Source organism: Schistocerca gregaria, chromosome 5, assembly GCF_023897955.1.
Source record: "Schistocerca gregaria isolate iqSchGreg1 chromosome 5, iqSchGreg1.2, whole genome shotgun sequence".
NCBI lineage: Eukaryota > Metazoa > Arthropoda > Insecta > Orthoptera > Acrididae > Schistocerca > Schistocerca gregaria.
The window spans coordinates 363317524-363331324 of record NC_064924.1 but is presented as its reverse complement, the minus strand read 5'-3'; the positions used below and the strand labels follow the sequence as shown (position 1 = coordinate 363331324).

General features: G+C 42.7%; 1 protein-coding gene across 1 annotated transcript in view; it reads left to right on the top strand.

Moving 5' to 3' along the window:
- LOC126272939 (cytochrome P450 4V2-like) overlaps positions 1–13801 on the top strand; it is a 359260-nt gene that overhangs the window by 341149 nt on the left and 4310 nt on the right. Inside the window, exons 6-7 of the mRNA XM_049976237.1 lie at positions 1924–2074; positions 10724–10953. Of these exons, the coding sequence (XP_049832194.1) occupies positions 1924–2074; positions 10724–10953 (381 nt within the window). The remainder of the gene's footprint in view (positions 1–1923; positions 2075–10723; positions 10954–13801) is intronic.

Below are 13801 nucleotides of genomic sequence, written 5' to 3'. Positions count from 1 at the left end.
CCATGTTATACGGATGCTAGTGGCAGGCCTACTTCATTGCCTCTGCATAAGCACCATTCACAGCGTGCCAAACTTCACGCGAGCATCCTGTGCGGAACAAGGCCCGGCCTGTTATTCGGCTTTGCTCAGTCCTTCTCTGAACTACCCGGAACAGAGCAACTTTTCATTTATCATTGATGTGAGGCATTTTGCGGTCGGCACATCTTTTTGATTTCGGCATAATCGTGATGTCAGCGCTGTTAACACTTCGCTATTTGTTCGCGATATGGAGCACTTTCTCGGGTTCAGTGGCTGTTTGCACAAAAAGAGGCAATCTAACAATCTGTCTTTATAAACCCTTAAAATGAATAAGACTGACAGAAGGGAAGGATGAGAATTCTCTATTTCGTAAGCGATGGGTACTGCTTATTTGCTACCAAACGATATTACAGTACCAAACAGAGGGAATTTAATCTGTTAAGATGAAAATGAAAGAGCAAAAGATCAGAATGATCGACAGGCTGGAATCATTGTTCTGTGTGTCAAGAAGCTAAATTTGCAAGCATGGAAAAATTCGTGGTACGAACACTACAGTTTCTGAAGTCGCACTCATTAATCCATTTTCAGTTGGAATAGATTTCAGTGGAAATGAACGAAGAGTTTGCAGACTTCAAATATTATTAAGAAGTACGTTGGTAAGTCAAGGGGCATGTCTGGGACAGTTTTCCATTTAAATCTCGCTATTGTTGAATTTAAGAAAGAAAAAGTAGTGCGGGAACGACAAATTTGAGAATGTGAGAAGAATTGCAGACTGCGCATTTTAAGGGGCTTGACTGCACACTGCCCACAGTAACACACTGCAAGATAACTTCTTTATGATTTGATAAGGATGCACTTAAAAAGAAAACTGCACTGCAGAAGGCAGACACTCTCACGAATACAATGCAGTTCCGTAAGCTCACGGGTGTTAAAGAAAGCGCGAGGTTTGAAGAATTCATTATGGCGTTTCGAGATTCGCAATGATAGTTTTACAAATGTTTTGAGAACGCTTTCAATCTTTCATCTGTATTTCAGCTGTTTTCTGTTTTCTAGACCGTCTGTCGTTTCGATTGAAATCGCGTCTGCCCTATTTGCGGATTTAAGTGACTAATTTGCAAGGTAATTCAACTTTTAATTCATATTATTTTTACGTTAAAACCTTTCAGGATGTCGACATTGCTTTTCTCAGGTAGATTTTTCAAGTCTCCATAATGAGACTGCAATATTTCGATGAAAACCTTTAAACACCTTCTACGATTACGTGGCAACGTGATTGAGAAACGCTGTGTAATTTTCTACGTCAGATAGAAATAATGTCGTCAGCGCATATAAAGAGTTGATTGACACACGAAACTATTTTTTTATCTATATTGTTGAGACATGTGAAATATAAGACCAAGTTGTATCCAGTACGACTTTATCGCCATTTAAATGCGGCACGTGTCTGTTTCCCCCTTTTTCCCTTCTCGCGCTCATACAGCATGGCGTGGGGCTCTGGAAAGTAAAGTGAAGCTGAGCGTTTTGGTACAAGCGCCCGGCCCATCCCGCCACCCGAAAAACTGCCTACCCCATCTCTAGACACTTTTGACAGTCTGTTTTGATGCAGCAACAAATGGGCCACTTCATTCAAGACGGTGTGATCGTGGACACGTGAAAGCATTAAAGCTCCTTTCTGTAAAATTTCCCAGCCAACCTGTGTCAGGGCACCGATTACGAATAACGATGTGGTGCATATACACAACACTTCACTGTCGCAATTCATGTCAGCAGTGGACTACACATATTTTTCTACTATCATTTCCACACCATCTACTGGCCTCCTAAACGACGAGTAATCTATTGTTAGGTATAGCTTAACGCTTTGTCCTTTGAGTACAGACGTGACTAGGTGCCTGGCTGCCACAGGCGAACGCAGTCGGTGCTGGAGACGCTGGTGGGGCTGACGGGGGACCGGCGCCTGCTGCGCGAGGAACTGGCGACGTTGCTGCTGGCCGGCCAGGACACGACCGCCACGGCGCTCTGCTTCGCCCTCCAGCTGCTCGCGCTGCATCCTCAGGTGAGCCTCCAGAACTGCGCCTTCTGCAGCAGCGTCACGCCGTTACCCGAACACCGTCAGCTTAAAGAAATGTACAATACCATAAACTCTCAAACGTAACTGGTTGTTTAGTCGGTACGTGTGGGACAATAATGGTAAGTGCAAACTGTATATACGAAACAGTTTTTTGTATGTGACTTCTTAAAGTTAAAGAAATGACTGGTCTCTTCTCTGTCGGGCATGTGCAACAGAATGTGAAACATTCGCGATGAAGCATCTGGGACATATACACTGAAGAGTCAAAGAAATTGGTAGACCTGCCTTATATCGTGTAGGGCCCCCGTGAACATGCGGAAGTGCCGCAGCACGACGTGGCCTGGACTCCACTAACGTCTGAAGTAGTGCTCCAGGGAACTGACACCATGAATCCTGCAGGGCTGTCCATACATCCGTAATAGTACGAGGGGTAGGAGATCTCTTCTAAATAGCACGTTGTAAAGCAACCCAGATTTGCTCCATGATGTTAATTTCTGGGGAGTCTGGTGGCCAGTGGAAGTGTTTAAACTGAGGACAGTGTTCCTGGAGCCCCTCTGTAGCAATTCTGGACGTGTGGTCTGCCGCATTGTTCTACTGGAATTTCCCAAGTCTGTCGGAATGCACAATGGACATCATTAGGTACAGGTGATCAAACAGGATTGTTACGTATGTGTCACCTGTCAGAGTCGTATCTAGACGTATCAGGGGCCTCATATAATTCCAACTGAACACGCATTACACCATTACAGAGCCTCTACCAGCCTAACCTTAACAGTCCCCGTAGACATGCAGGGTCCATGGGTTCATGCGGATGTCTCCACACCTGTACTCGTCCATCCGCTATATACAATATGAAACGAGGCTAGTCCTACAAGGCAGCATGTTTCCAGCCATCAACAGTTCAATTTCAGTGTAGCCGAGCCCAGGCGAGGCGTAAAGCACTGTGTCGTGCAGTCATCAAGGATACATGAGTGGTCCTTCGGCTCCGAAAGCCCATATCCATGACGTTTCGTTGAATGTTTAGCACGCTGACACTTGTTGATGTTCCAGCATTGATATCTGCAGCAATTTACAGAATGGTTGCACTTGTGTCACGTTGAACGATTCTCTTCAGTCATCGTTGGTCCCGTACTTGCAGGATATTTTTCTGACCCCAGCGATATCGGATATTTTATGTTTTACCGGATTCCTGACATTCCTGGTACACTCGTGAAATTATAGCACGGGGAAATCCCCACTTCATCACTACCTCGGAGACGCTGTGTCCCATCGCTCGTACGCCGACTATAACACTACGTTCAACTCACTTAAATCTTGATAACCTGCCACTGTAGCAGCGCCAGACACTTGTTGTCTTATGTACGTGCTGCCTATCGCAGCGCCGTATCCTGCCGGTTTCCATACCTCTGCATTTGAATACGCATGCCTATTCCAGTTTCTTTGGCGCTTCAGTGTATATGAATAGCTGAGGTGAAAGGAATGGAAAAGAAATAGGATGTGAAATAGATTGCGACAGTACAATAGACCCCACCCTTATCTATAATTCTATGGATGCAACTGCTGTCTGATGGAAAAGTTTCAGTGCCGATGCACAACCAACGATCCAACTTATACGGGAAAGGGAAATGTGCACGGTAGAGGGTTTCCATACCTCTGCATTTGAATACGCATGCCTATTCCAGTTTCTTTGGCGCTTCAGTGTATATGAATAGCTGAGGTGAAAGGAATGGAAAAGATATAGGATGTGAAATAGATTGCGACAGTACAATAGACCCCACCCTTATCTATAATTCTATGGATGCAACTGCTGTCTGATGGAAAAGTTTCAGTGCCGATGCACAACCAACGATCCAACTTATACGGGAAAGAGAAATGTGCACGGTAGAGGGTTAATGGACTGGCGTTGTCGCGGTGTTTAGAGCAGGAAGTTGGGAATCTGGGTCTAAGGGGCAGCCTGCTTGGATGGCCGTGGCAATTAAGGCAACCCATATAGTGAAGCAGATCATCCAGGTTAGAGTCCTTGTCCTGCATAAATTTCTAACTCCACCCGTTGCATTGCCGCATTACCCTGTACGGCTCGAAGTCATTATTTCCTTCCTACATTTGCCCTATTGCATTCCCATTCCATTTTTTCTTCCAAATTTTCAACTATTTAAAGTATCCGTCTGATGTGTCTTTCTTGCGAACGATGGCGCTGGATCATCCTCAGTACTAAGAAAGGAGATGGGAGTAGTACGATGCCTGGTCACAGAAACTTAACACTGAACCAGAAAAGACCATTTAATTTTTGAAAACGTTACACCTAATAGTTTCTTACGTAAAGGTTACCGATCGTCGATGAACACAAATAAATGTACAATGCAATTTTATAATCAGAGATTAAGCCTCAGATGTCATCTCCTCTTGAGGTTCTGTTTCGACATGGATTAAATGAGGCAAAACATGAGCTAAAAGAGAGAGGAAAACATATAAATTGCCAAATGTTTCATAATAATAAATACAACGTAAATAGAAATTTAGTTACCGCATCAGAACAGGCAACACTGTGAAACATATGGCCAACGATGGAAAATATATAAATAAAATCTGAACAACAACGCTCAACTGGCTTCACCAACAAGTAGTGAAGTTGATTTTGAATACTAAAGCCAGCACAAGTAGTACTGATAAATTACGAATAGGGATCGTACCCGAGACACAGGAGAATCTGTGTCATAGACAGACAGAAATCTTTAGCAATGTACATAACTTGGTTTTAAATTAAGATTATTGAGGTACTAACCCGATAGACACAGTTATATGAATAATAAACAGCCAGAATCCCTTAGAAATGTACATAGCATGATTTTAAATTGAAATTTTTTAGGTTAATGCCATAAACGAGTATAAATAAATGTGGACGAGAAAGCCCACATAGCTTCAACTAAGACGGGAAAATTGAACTTGCATTTATGCCGAGTAAAAAATAGGTTACTGAAGCAACTCATAATTCATAAATTAAAAACACAGCCCGAAGCCCATAGACAAAAGCAACAATGATGTAAAAAAAATTTAGCAACGGTAGCCTGTAATACACTGAATGAAGAACCCTATAGCACAATGGGCAGCTCCGAATATGAGCTTGTACATTCTATACCTAAGGTACTCATCATATTAGTCCATACGGCTCAGCCATTCTACTTAGGCCGTGATTTCTACAGATAACAAACAACAAATGCAATACAATGGCTGTCCTTTATCAAATCCGAGCGACGCGTTTCTCAGAAAAAACTGACAGATCAGCAGCACATTCTCCATCGAAGTATTGTTCGGTTCTGACAGTTGTTTGTAACGTCCATGTTCTACATCATTGCGGGCACTTGTCTTTGAATAGCCGTCGTCCAGCTATCGGTGGTCAACCACTGACCCCAGCTTTATCCGGTGCACTGTGAAGTCAGCACGATTGAGAAAGTCTGCCAAGAGTGAGAACGCGAAAGCGGCGGTTGCCTAGCTACGGCCAAACGGGATATATCACGCTTTCGATTGCATATCAAAACAGCGCACTGATACAAGTCGTACTTTACTAATTTTCGTTGTATTTACATTGTATCGCCATTTTGTAATTCTTGTACAAGTTGAGAAGACATAATGAAATTCGTCAGTGCTTCTCATGCAGAGAGTGCAACTGTAGAAAAAAGCGAAAGTGCAACTGCGCCATATTTTGGACGGAGTATTAAGTCTGAGAAACATACGTGCGAGTGTTAGTTGGCTGTTCATGAAATTTAAATATGATATTAAAAATTAGAGCAGTTATTATCTCGTTTTAAAAAGAATACAGTCTCATTCGTGTTTACATATGTCATTTTTTATGAAATACTTTGCAATATATCGTACTCGGAGCTAACAAGCTATCAAATGATGAAAGCTGTCATCACCTTACACCTGGTCGTTGTAATTAAACTTCCTCTTTTTAACACATTATAACACGGGAACTAACTACCGAGCGAGCACCGATGTCAAGGACATGGGGAAGAGGTAAGGCAAAATCAGTTGAACTGAAAAATTTTTAATGTGCTGGTAGGGTACATCATACAATTACATACCGGTCCCATTCCTGCTACAAAATGGGTTCAACATGACGGCCATCAGTGTCCAGAAGCGTCTGAAAACCCAGGATTGCATTCTCTACAGTAGAACGATGCTCATCCCTATGTATACTGTCTACCTCTATTGATACGTTGCGCTTCAGATCAGAATGTTCCCCTGATAAACCCTGTCCTAGGACTGGTAGAGTAAAAATGGCTCAAATTACTCTGAACACTATTGGACTTAACATCTGAGGTCATCAGTCCCCTGGAAGATAGAACTTCTTAAATATAACTAACCTAAGGACATCACACACACCCATGTCCGAGGCAGGATTCGAACCTGCGACAGTAGCGGTCGCGCGGATCCAGACTGTAGCGCCTAGAACCGCTCGGTCACATCGGCCGGCTCAGGTAGCCCCACAACCGGAAATCACATGGAGTGAGATCAGGTGATCGTGCCCGCAGAGCATTTGGGAACGATTATCTGATAATTCAACCGTTTACACATGCGTTTCGGAGAATTAGGTGAGCGATGTGTGGTGGGGCCCGATCTTGCATGAAAATTGTGGAGTCCAGTGCGTCTGTCTCCTGCAGAGCGGGTATGACATGCGGGCGAAGCATACCTGTTCAAAACATAATAGGCAATGATGAACGTATCCGTGAAGCCACATCATACGATGAAACGTTCATCACGCAGAGGAACTTCATGCACAGTGACTGGAGACGAAGATCCCCACACTTGGCTACTCTGTGTGTTCACCTCACCCGATAGAGAAAAATGAGCTTCGCCTGTTCATTGGATGGTCCAGGGCCAGCCCTCTATACTTCAATCATTACAGTAAAGTGGAGAGGGCAGTCAGCACATCGTTGTGTATCCTGCGGAACAAACTGCTGTACGATATGGATCTTGTACGGATACCATTTGAAAATTGTTCGAAGCACCTTCCGGTCATGGACCATGGGATGTTCCTCTGTCGTGACCCTTCCGTAATCGTTTCAGCCTCTGATATTCCCGAAGTGCAGCTGCTCCATTACTGTTGTGTTGATAATATAGCTTCACCAACAATGCTATGCTCATTTTGTCAAACTCTTGTTGACACATCAAAAAGAGCACTGAGTCTGGTTAGGTGTATGAGACTATGAATCACCATGACTGATCACTGCACCTGATGGTTAACGCCGGGACTGGACGTTGGCGCTGTGACACAATGAAATCATGCACCCCACACTGAAGATACTCGTACGGTAACTAGTTGCCGTATTGTAATGTGTTAAATAGGAATAGTTTAACTATAACCACGAGGTACATTAAACATGTGAGTGGTTGTCAGATTAATTGTTTTGCTCTTTGTACGAAATTTGACCCTTGAAGAATATTTATAGCAAATACAATAAATTTAAATAAAAAGTAAATTACCAAAAAACTGCGCAATACCAATACTCGGTTTTATTATGAAGCAAATTGAAATACACTGTTCGACCATTACCACTCAATTCTAAATCAGACTGAATGTCCTTGTACAGCCACGCGACCATGATGAATATCATTATTGGAAAAAGACTGTATAGGTCTTTAAAAATAGTCAATGATTTTCTCTGAATTTGTTTATTAACTGACCTGACGCATTTCTGATTTATCCGATTATCTGATGACCAATTATAAGCAAAATTAAATAACAGATATCGGGTTGCAAATTTTATAGACACGAAAATGTTTTACAAAAATCAGTTGTAAGCGAAAAATATTCAAGAAGAAAACACTTTCTGGTACAGAAATAATAGCATTTTCGATGTAAATACATGACACTTTGATTCTCACGCAAATTCTGCCATTACGGCAATACAAGTACCACCATTACTTACACATTTTGATCCTAGCTGTTGAAATACTGTACTAGCAACAGCCCGCGCCACTATGTGTACTGGGAGGAAGACTCGGTCACGCTAGGTGGCGTAACCGTATCGATGCACGTTAAAAGAGCGGCACACATATTCGTGGCCAACGTAGGTCTCATATTTCAATTTTTAAACAACAACTGCCGAAAATGTGAATCAATACATATAAAATTTAAAAATTGCTTGCCCACACACAGGCAAAAATCCTCCGTTACTTATAAAATTTTGATTAACGCGTTACTTAGATTGAATTTTCTCATTACAAGGGCACTGATGGGCGATTTTTTAAAATATTAAACAGCATTCTAAACCAATATTGCACAAAATATTTTTATTCAAAACAACATTAGCTGTCATGTTCTGGTGTTAAATCATTGATTGTTGTTCTAAAGCAAGTGCATTTTACGCTGAACCTCATGCACAAGATGTCAAATCGATAAAACTCTTCGCTATATAAACGTATCCCATAACTACAATACGTAAAATATTTTAAATTTCTCAGGGATGACAGACGTTTATAATGTGCTGGGTTTTACCCATCCGACATCTTGTGCACGAGCCGCTTTCGGTAACCACCCGGTCAAGGGCGTCCTGTCACGGCACAAACCATCGGAGGTTCGAGTCCTCCCTCGGGCATGAGTGTGTCTTGTCCTTAGCCTAAGTTAGTTTAAGTCAGATTAATTAACGTGTAAGGTTAGGGACCGATGACCTCAGCTGCTTGGTGCCATAAAATCTTACCACAAATTTCGAAATATTTTTCTTGTGCATGAAGTCCAGGTTAAAATTGTTATGACTTATTACAAGAAAGTGTTAGACCTGACTATGACAGCTAAGACTATTGAAACCAGATGTCTTGAATAAAAATTGTATTGTGCAGTCTTGACTTTTCAACGGTTTGTAATGACGTGTTACTTATAAATAGCGTGTAATAATCTTTACAAGGCTTTTTGTTTGTATGCATAATGTAAAATTGACAAGATACGATGGACTGCAATCTGTTACAGTTCAAATATCTAACTTCGCGCAAAAGAAAATAAATTTTATTACAAAGTACGAGTTCTTGGGACGCTGCTCATCCGATCAAGTGAAATTATATACAGCATTACAGAAGTTAAGACTTTAGTTCACAACATAACAAACATTCATGGGTCGTCATTCACCCGACCTAGTGTGAAATATGTGTAACAGTAGATGAAGTTAAAATTTTAAAAACTTATGCTCGAAGATTGTTAATGCAGGCGAGGAAGACGTCCAAATGCGTAGTGAAAGTGTCTCATCTCATCCATCTCAAATAGCTGTTAAAAATTGTTGCGCTACTGCATGAGAATGGAAAAATATCAGAGTATTTAAAAGAAGAAAGACAGTGGCAAATGTATGGCATTCTATACTTCATCTAAATGACTAGTAATGTGTATCAGGTGCTAAACAGAAAGATCTGTTCACAATGTATCCATTCCTTCCTGAACATAAGATGGAGGTTTACTGTTAACTTTGCAACATCTGATCCCATGAATGGAGTTGAATAATAAACAGAATCAGCGTTGAGTTTATTTCATCAGTGTAACTTTGTTGCACTCTTTTAAAGAATCTAAAAGGAAATGAGAAATGGTTTTTGTTGACTGCAGTTCACCTAGTTCAGTTATTTCATTTCTCTAAAGACCATTATAATCTATTCAGGAATCAGGGGTTGTGGATGCAGCTCATCATTTGCAGAGGGAAAATGTGTAATGTGACACATCAAACAGATAGGGATTTACATTTCTTTTAAGTATTCTGTTTATCCACCAGAGTTTGCCATAATATCATTTCATTTTCATTTCTATTTTTTTACAGAGAGGTTTCACAGTGTGGACCACCCTGCGCTTACTTTTGTATGAACTGGCTTACCGATTATTACGTTAGTATCCTCATACGTGGTACGTTGACTGCCATTAGGGAATAATAAATCCAGATACATTCTAAACCGAAGTTCTCTGGCATAATACCCTTCACGTCACAAAAGTATTGGATTAAACTGCAGTCATCGAACAATACATTTGAAGGGGTTACTTCTTCTGTCTAGATGATTTCCCAATTGAACAACCTGCACTGAGTTGCGGCACATCATACATGACCAGTATAAACAACAGATTGTGTATTAAGTGCACGGATTCAACTTAAACGCTCGGTGGTAAGAGCTGCTAACAGCTTAGTTAATAAATCACTGGCTGAATGTCTCGCAAGGTTATAAAACATGAACAGCTTTCAGTTTCTATTAGCTAACCAGCCTCTGTTTGTTGATACCAATTGAAAGCTGTTCACACGCTCTAACCTTGAAAGACATGCGGGAAGGTAATTATTAATTAAGTTGTTAGCAGTGTTTACCACCTTGTGTTTTAATCAAATCTGTGCACTCAGTACACAGCCTGTCAATTCAAGCTCCTCACGTATGATGTGCTGCAAAGCTTTATTCACTCTTGATGTTTACCATTTGCTGCGACTACTGGTTTCTGAAAAACAATCGTGCCACTTATTTGACGTCCATAAGAAGCTATGCGGAGGAGGAGCTTTGTACACCTGTTGAAGAACTTGAGTTAGACCATTATCCTGTCGCAATGACTGGCGCCACCTGATGGGCCCCAGCGAGAGTGACGGAAGGGCAGCTATCGATCCCTTGGGTCGCCTGTTGCAGGTGCAGGAGGCGGCGAGACACGACGAGGCGCTGCAGGAGCGCGTCATCAAGGAGGCGCTGCGCCTCTTCCCGCCGGGCCCGCTGCTGTCCCGCGAGCTGGCCGCCGACGTGGCGCTGGCCGGGGACCCGCCCACCGTCCTGCCCGCGGGCTGCACCGCCGTCGTCTTCGTCTTCTTCCTGCACCGCGACCCGCGCGTCTGGGACGACCCACTGTCCTTCCGTCCGGACAGGTACCACCTGGTTCCTGCTATAATTTATCTAAAATCTGTAACGATTCTTTAAACTCTTACTGGTGTCACTTTGGTTCTACTTCAAGTTATACACGAATGACAAAATGTAGCGTACTTCTCACGCTTTCATTGTATAATGTCATACAGGAGTTTTCTTTCTGTAACCATCAATTTAAACCAAGGTGAATTTTCCTGAGCTTAAAAGTATGTACTCAAGAACATCATGCAGAGACCTGTACAAGGAACTGTATTCCGTAACAAATTCGATTGATGTATTTTTTATTAATACTGCCGAATAATTAAATAAGTGTTGTCAACTAACGTTTTGTATTAAGGATCATGGCTACAATAGCGTAACAATAATCACACCCATCTCAAAAGGAAACTGCGGCGTGCAATTATAATTGCCGTATTTTACAAATCTTCGGCACGACTACAACAAAACCAATTACTTATTATTAGCGTAAAATGAGGCTTCATTTAATAGCTGCCTCCCACGGCTAAAGATAGTTGTCCTGTTAAAGAAATCTCCAACTCGGAGCGTGTACCAATGTTGTCTGTCAAGCACTGTAAATGGCCACAACTCCAGGTACAGGTGCAATGTGTCTTTCACGGAGGCAGTTTGGTTACAGGCCTTAGACTGGCCTCCTCCTAACCAACACGCGGCTATCACTGGCACAGAGGCAGACACAGCTTTCATCAGAAGACATTACAGGCCTCCATCCTGCGCTCCAGTGAGCTCTCACTTTACACCATTGAAGTCACAAACGGCGGTGGCACACCGTCAGTGACATGCACGCTACAGGACGTCTGGCTCTGAACTATCCTTGAAGTATTCGATTTATAACAGTTCATTTTTTCACTGTGGTACCAGCTGCTGCTCATATTGGTGCCGCAGATTGAGTACGAATCGCCAGAGCCATACGCCAAACACGACGGTCTTTGCTCTCGATGGGGGAAAATGGCAGTCCAGAGCCCGGTCTTCTTGCAGCCGGACATTTTCACGGCCACCTTCGCCAGCAACAATTCCTGCCAAGTATTGGTGTAGTATCGCAGATAGAACATCTGTCTACCCATAGTCCTATTACACGACCTCGTTGGAGCTCAGTGAGGTTTTTTTTTATTCTTTATTTCCAGAAAAACGTATTAATTATACAATCTAGCCCACTGCCTTATCTGATTAGTGGGCCAAAAATAGTGACACAGTGATATAACTTGCAGCTGTTCTAAGTTATATTTTAGTAACTAGTTAGTGGGTAAGCCATGAGGAGAAAGCAATGGCAAAATTAATGTGTTAATTTACTGCAAAGCAGGTAACCTAAATATAGACTAGTCACTAAGCCCTACAGCGTTAGAGATGTGTCAGATGAATAATATAAACCTACTATAGAGCCTTGCTTATTGAGCTAACTCCAATGAGCTTGCTCCTGACACTGGGCAGGCCAACATGTTGATCGCTACAGGTTTCTAAGGATAGTGTCTAAAACTAAGTCCTACAACTAACTTATCCAAAGGTCGAATCACGTGCGTTGTCCAAATCAGTAAGGTTGCACCACACTCCCCCAAAATCCCGAGGCCGGCGGATGCAAGACTGAGGAAGTCGGCCTTTCCGCGCCCAGGAGGTTTGAGAGTAGGGTACCAGACTCTATCGGTGTTTAGGTAGGTCTCTTATAAGTGCCAATTTAGTTCTCTCAGATAGTCCTTTAAGACTTTCTGTAATACCGCGTTCGCCAGTTCATTAATAATCTGAAAAGTGTCGTGTTGTCTGATCAGTCTATATGTGTCACTGTGCGGCAGTTGGGCAATTAACACTGAGGCCACATCATTGAAAAGGGGGCACTCGTAGACTACATGGTCAGGAGTACCCTCCGGAACACCACAGTCACACGCAGGTGTCGCCTTTTTTCCGAATCGACATAGGTATGTCGTGTAGGGTCCATGTCCAGTGAGAATGTGGATTAGTCCCCTGGTTGGTTCGAAATATGACATTCCCATCATTTCCCTGACATCTGTTAAGAAATCAAAGGTTCGACGCCCTGTTTCTTCGCCTTCCCACGAATATTGCCATAGCTGATACCCTTTATGCCTAATCTCAACCTTGTTCACAGTCCTGTTGCCTAGAATTTTCTCTGTTTCCTCCAAATTCCTCTTCTTTGCCCAGTACCAAGTGGCCTGCTCCCGAATTTTGATATCCAAGGGGCAGAGCACCATTATCACTAACAGGGCTCCTCCCGGTGTAGTCCTGTATGCCCCCAGTGATCTTATAATCATATTTCTTCTCACTGTCATGGCGGGCACCATCCTCGTGAGCCTGTGTGCCCAGACTCCCGAGCCGTAACCCACTATTGAGGTGAGTATGCTATTGTGATAAAGCTTTCACAGCTGCGACGTGGCAAGTAGTAAGCAGAGGGGAGACCCAAGATCGGCAATAATAATAACCAATAAACTTATAAGGGCCACAGTTCTAACACAGTTCACAACTAGCCACTGCAACGTCGTGGAGCTGCAGTCTCCATCAGGAGCAACTGTCTTCATCAACATGCATTTTGAGTACGGTCACGACGGTTGCCGCTCCTCCCATTTAGGGAGTACGGCTCTTGCAGGCAGACCACATATAGTCTCTCCTCCTCCACTTCCTTACGTAGCTCCTCCATCACTAGTCTGCTGTTGTGACTGTTATGTTGGCCAATGGTGATTTACGTTATGTAGCTATTTATGGAAGGTATGTATGGATTCTGTAATTAGGCCATGTCTTATTCCGGTCAAATGTGATGCGTCCATTTGCCAAAACTGCTTGTTGCTAGATATCGTCCAGGTCGAATTTGTCGCCACGTCTTTCGAAAACTCT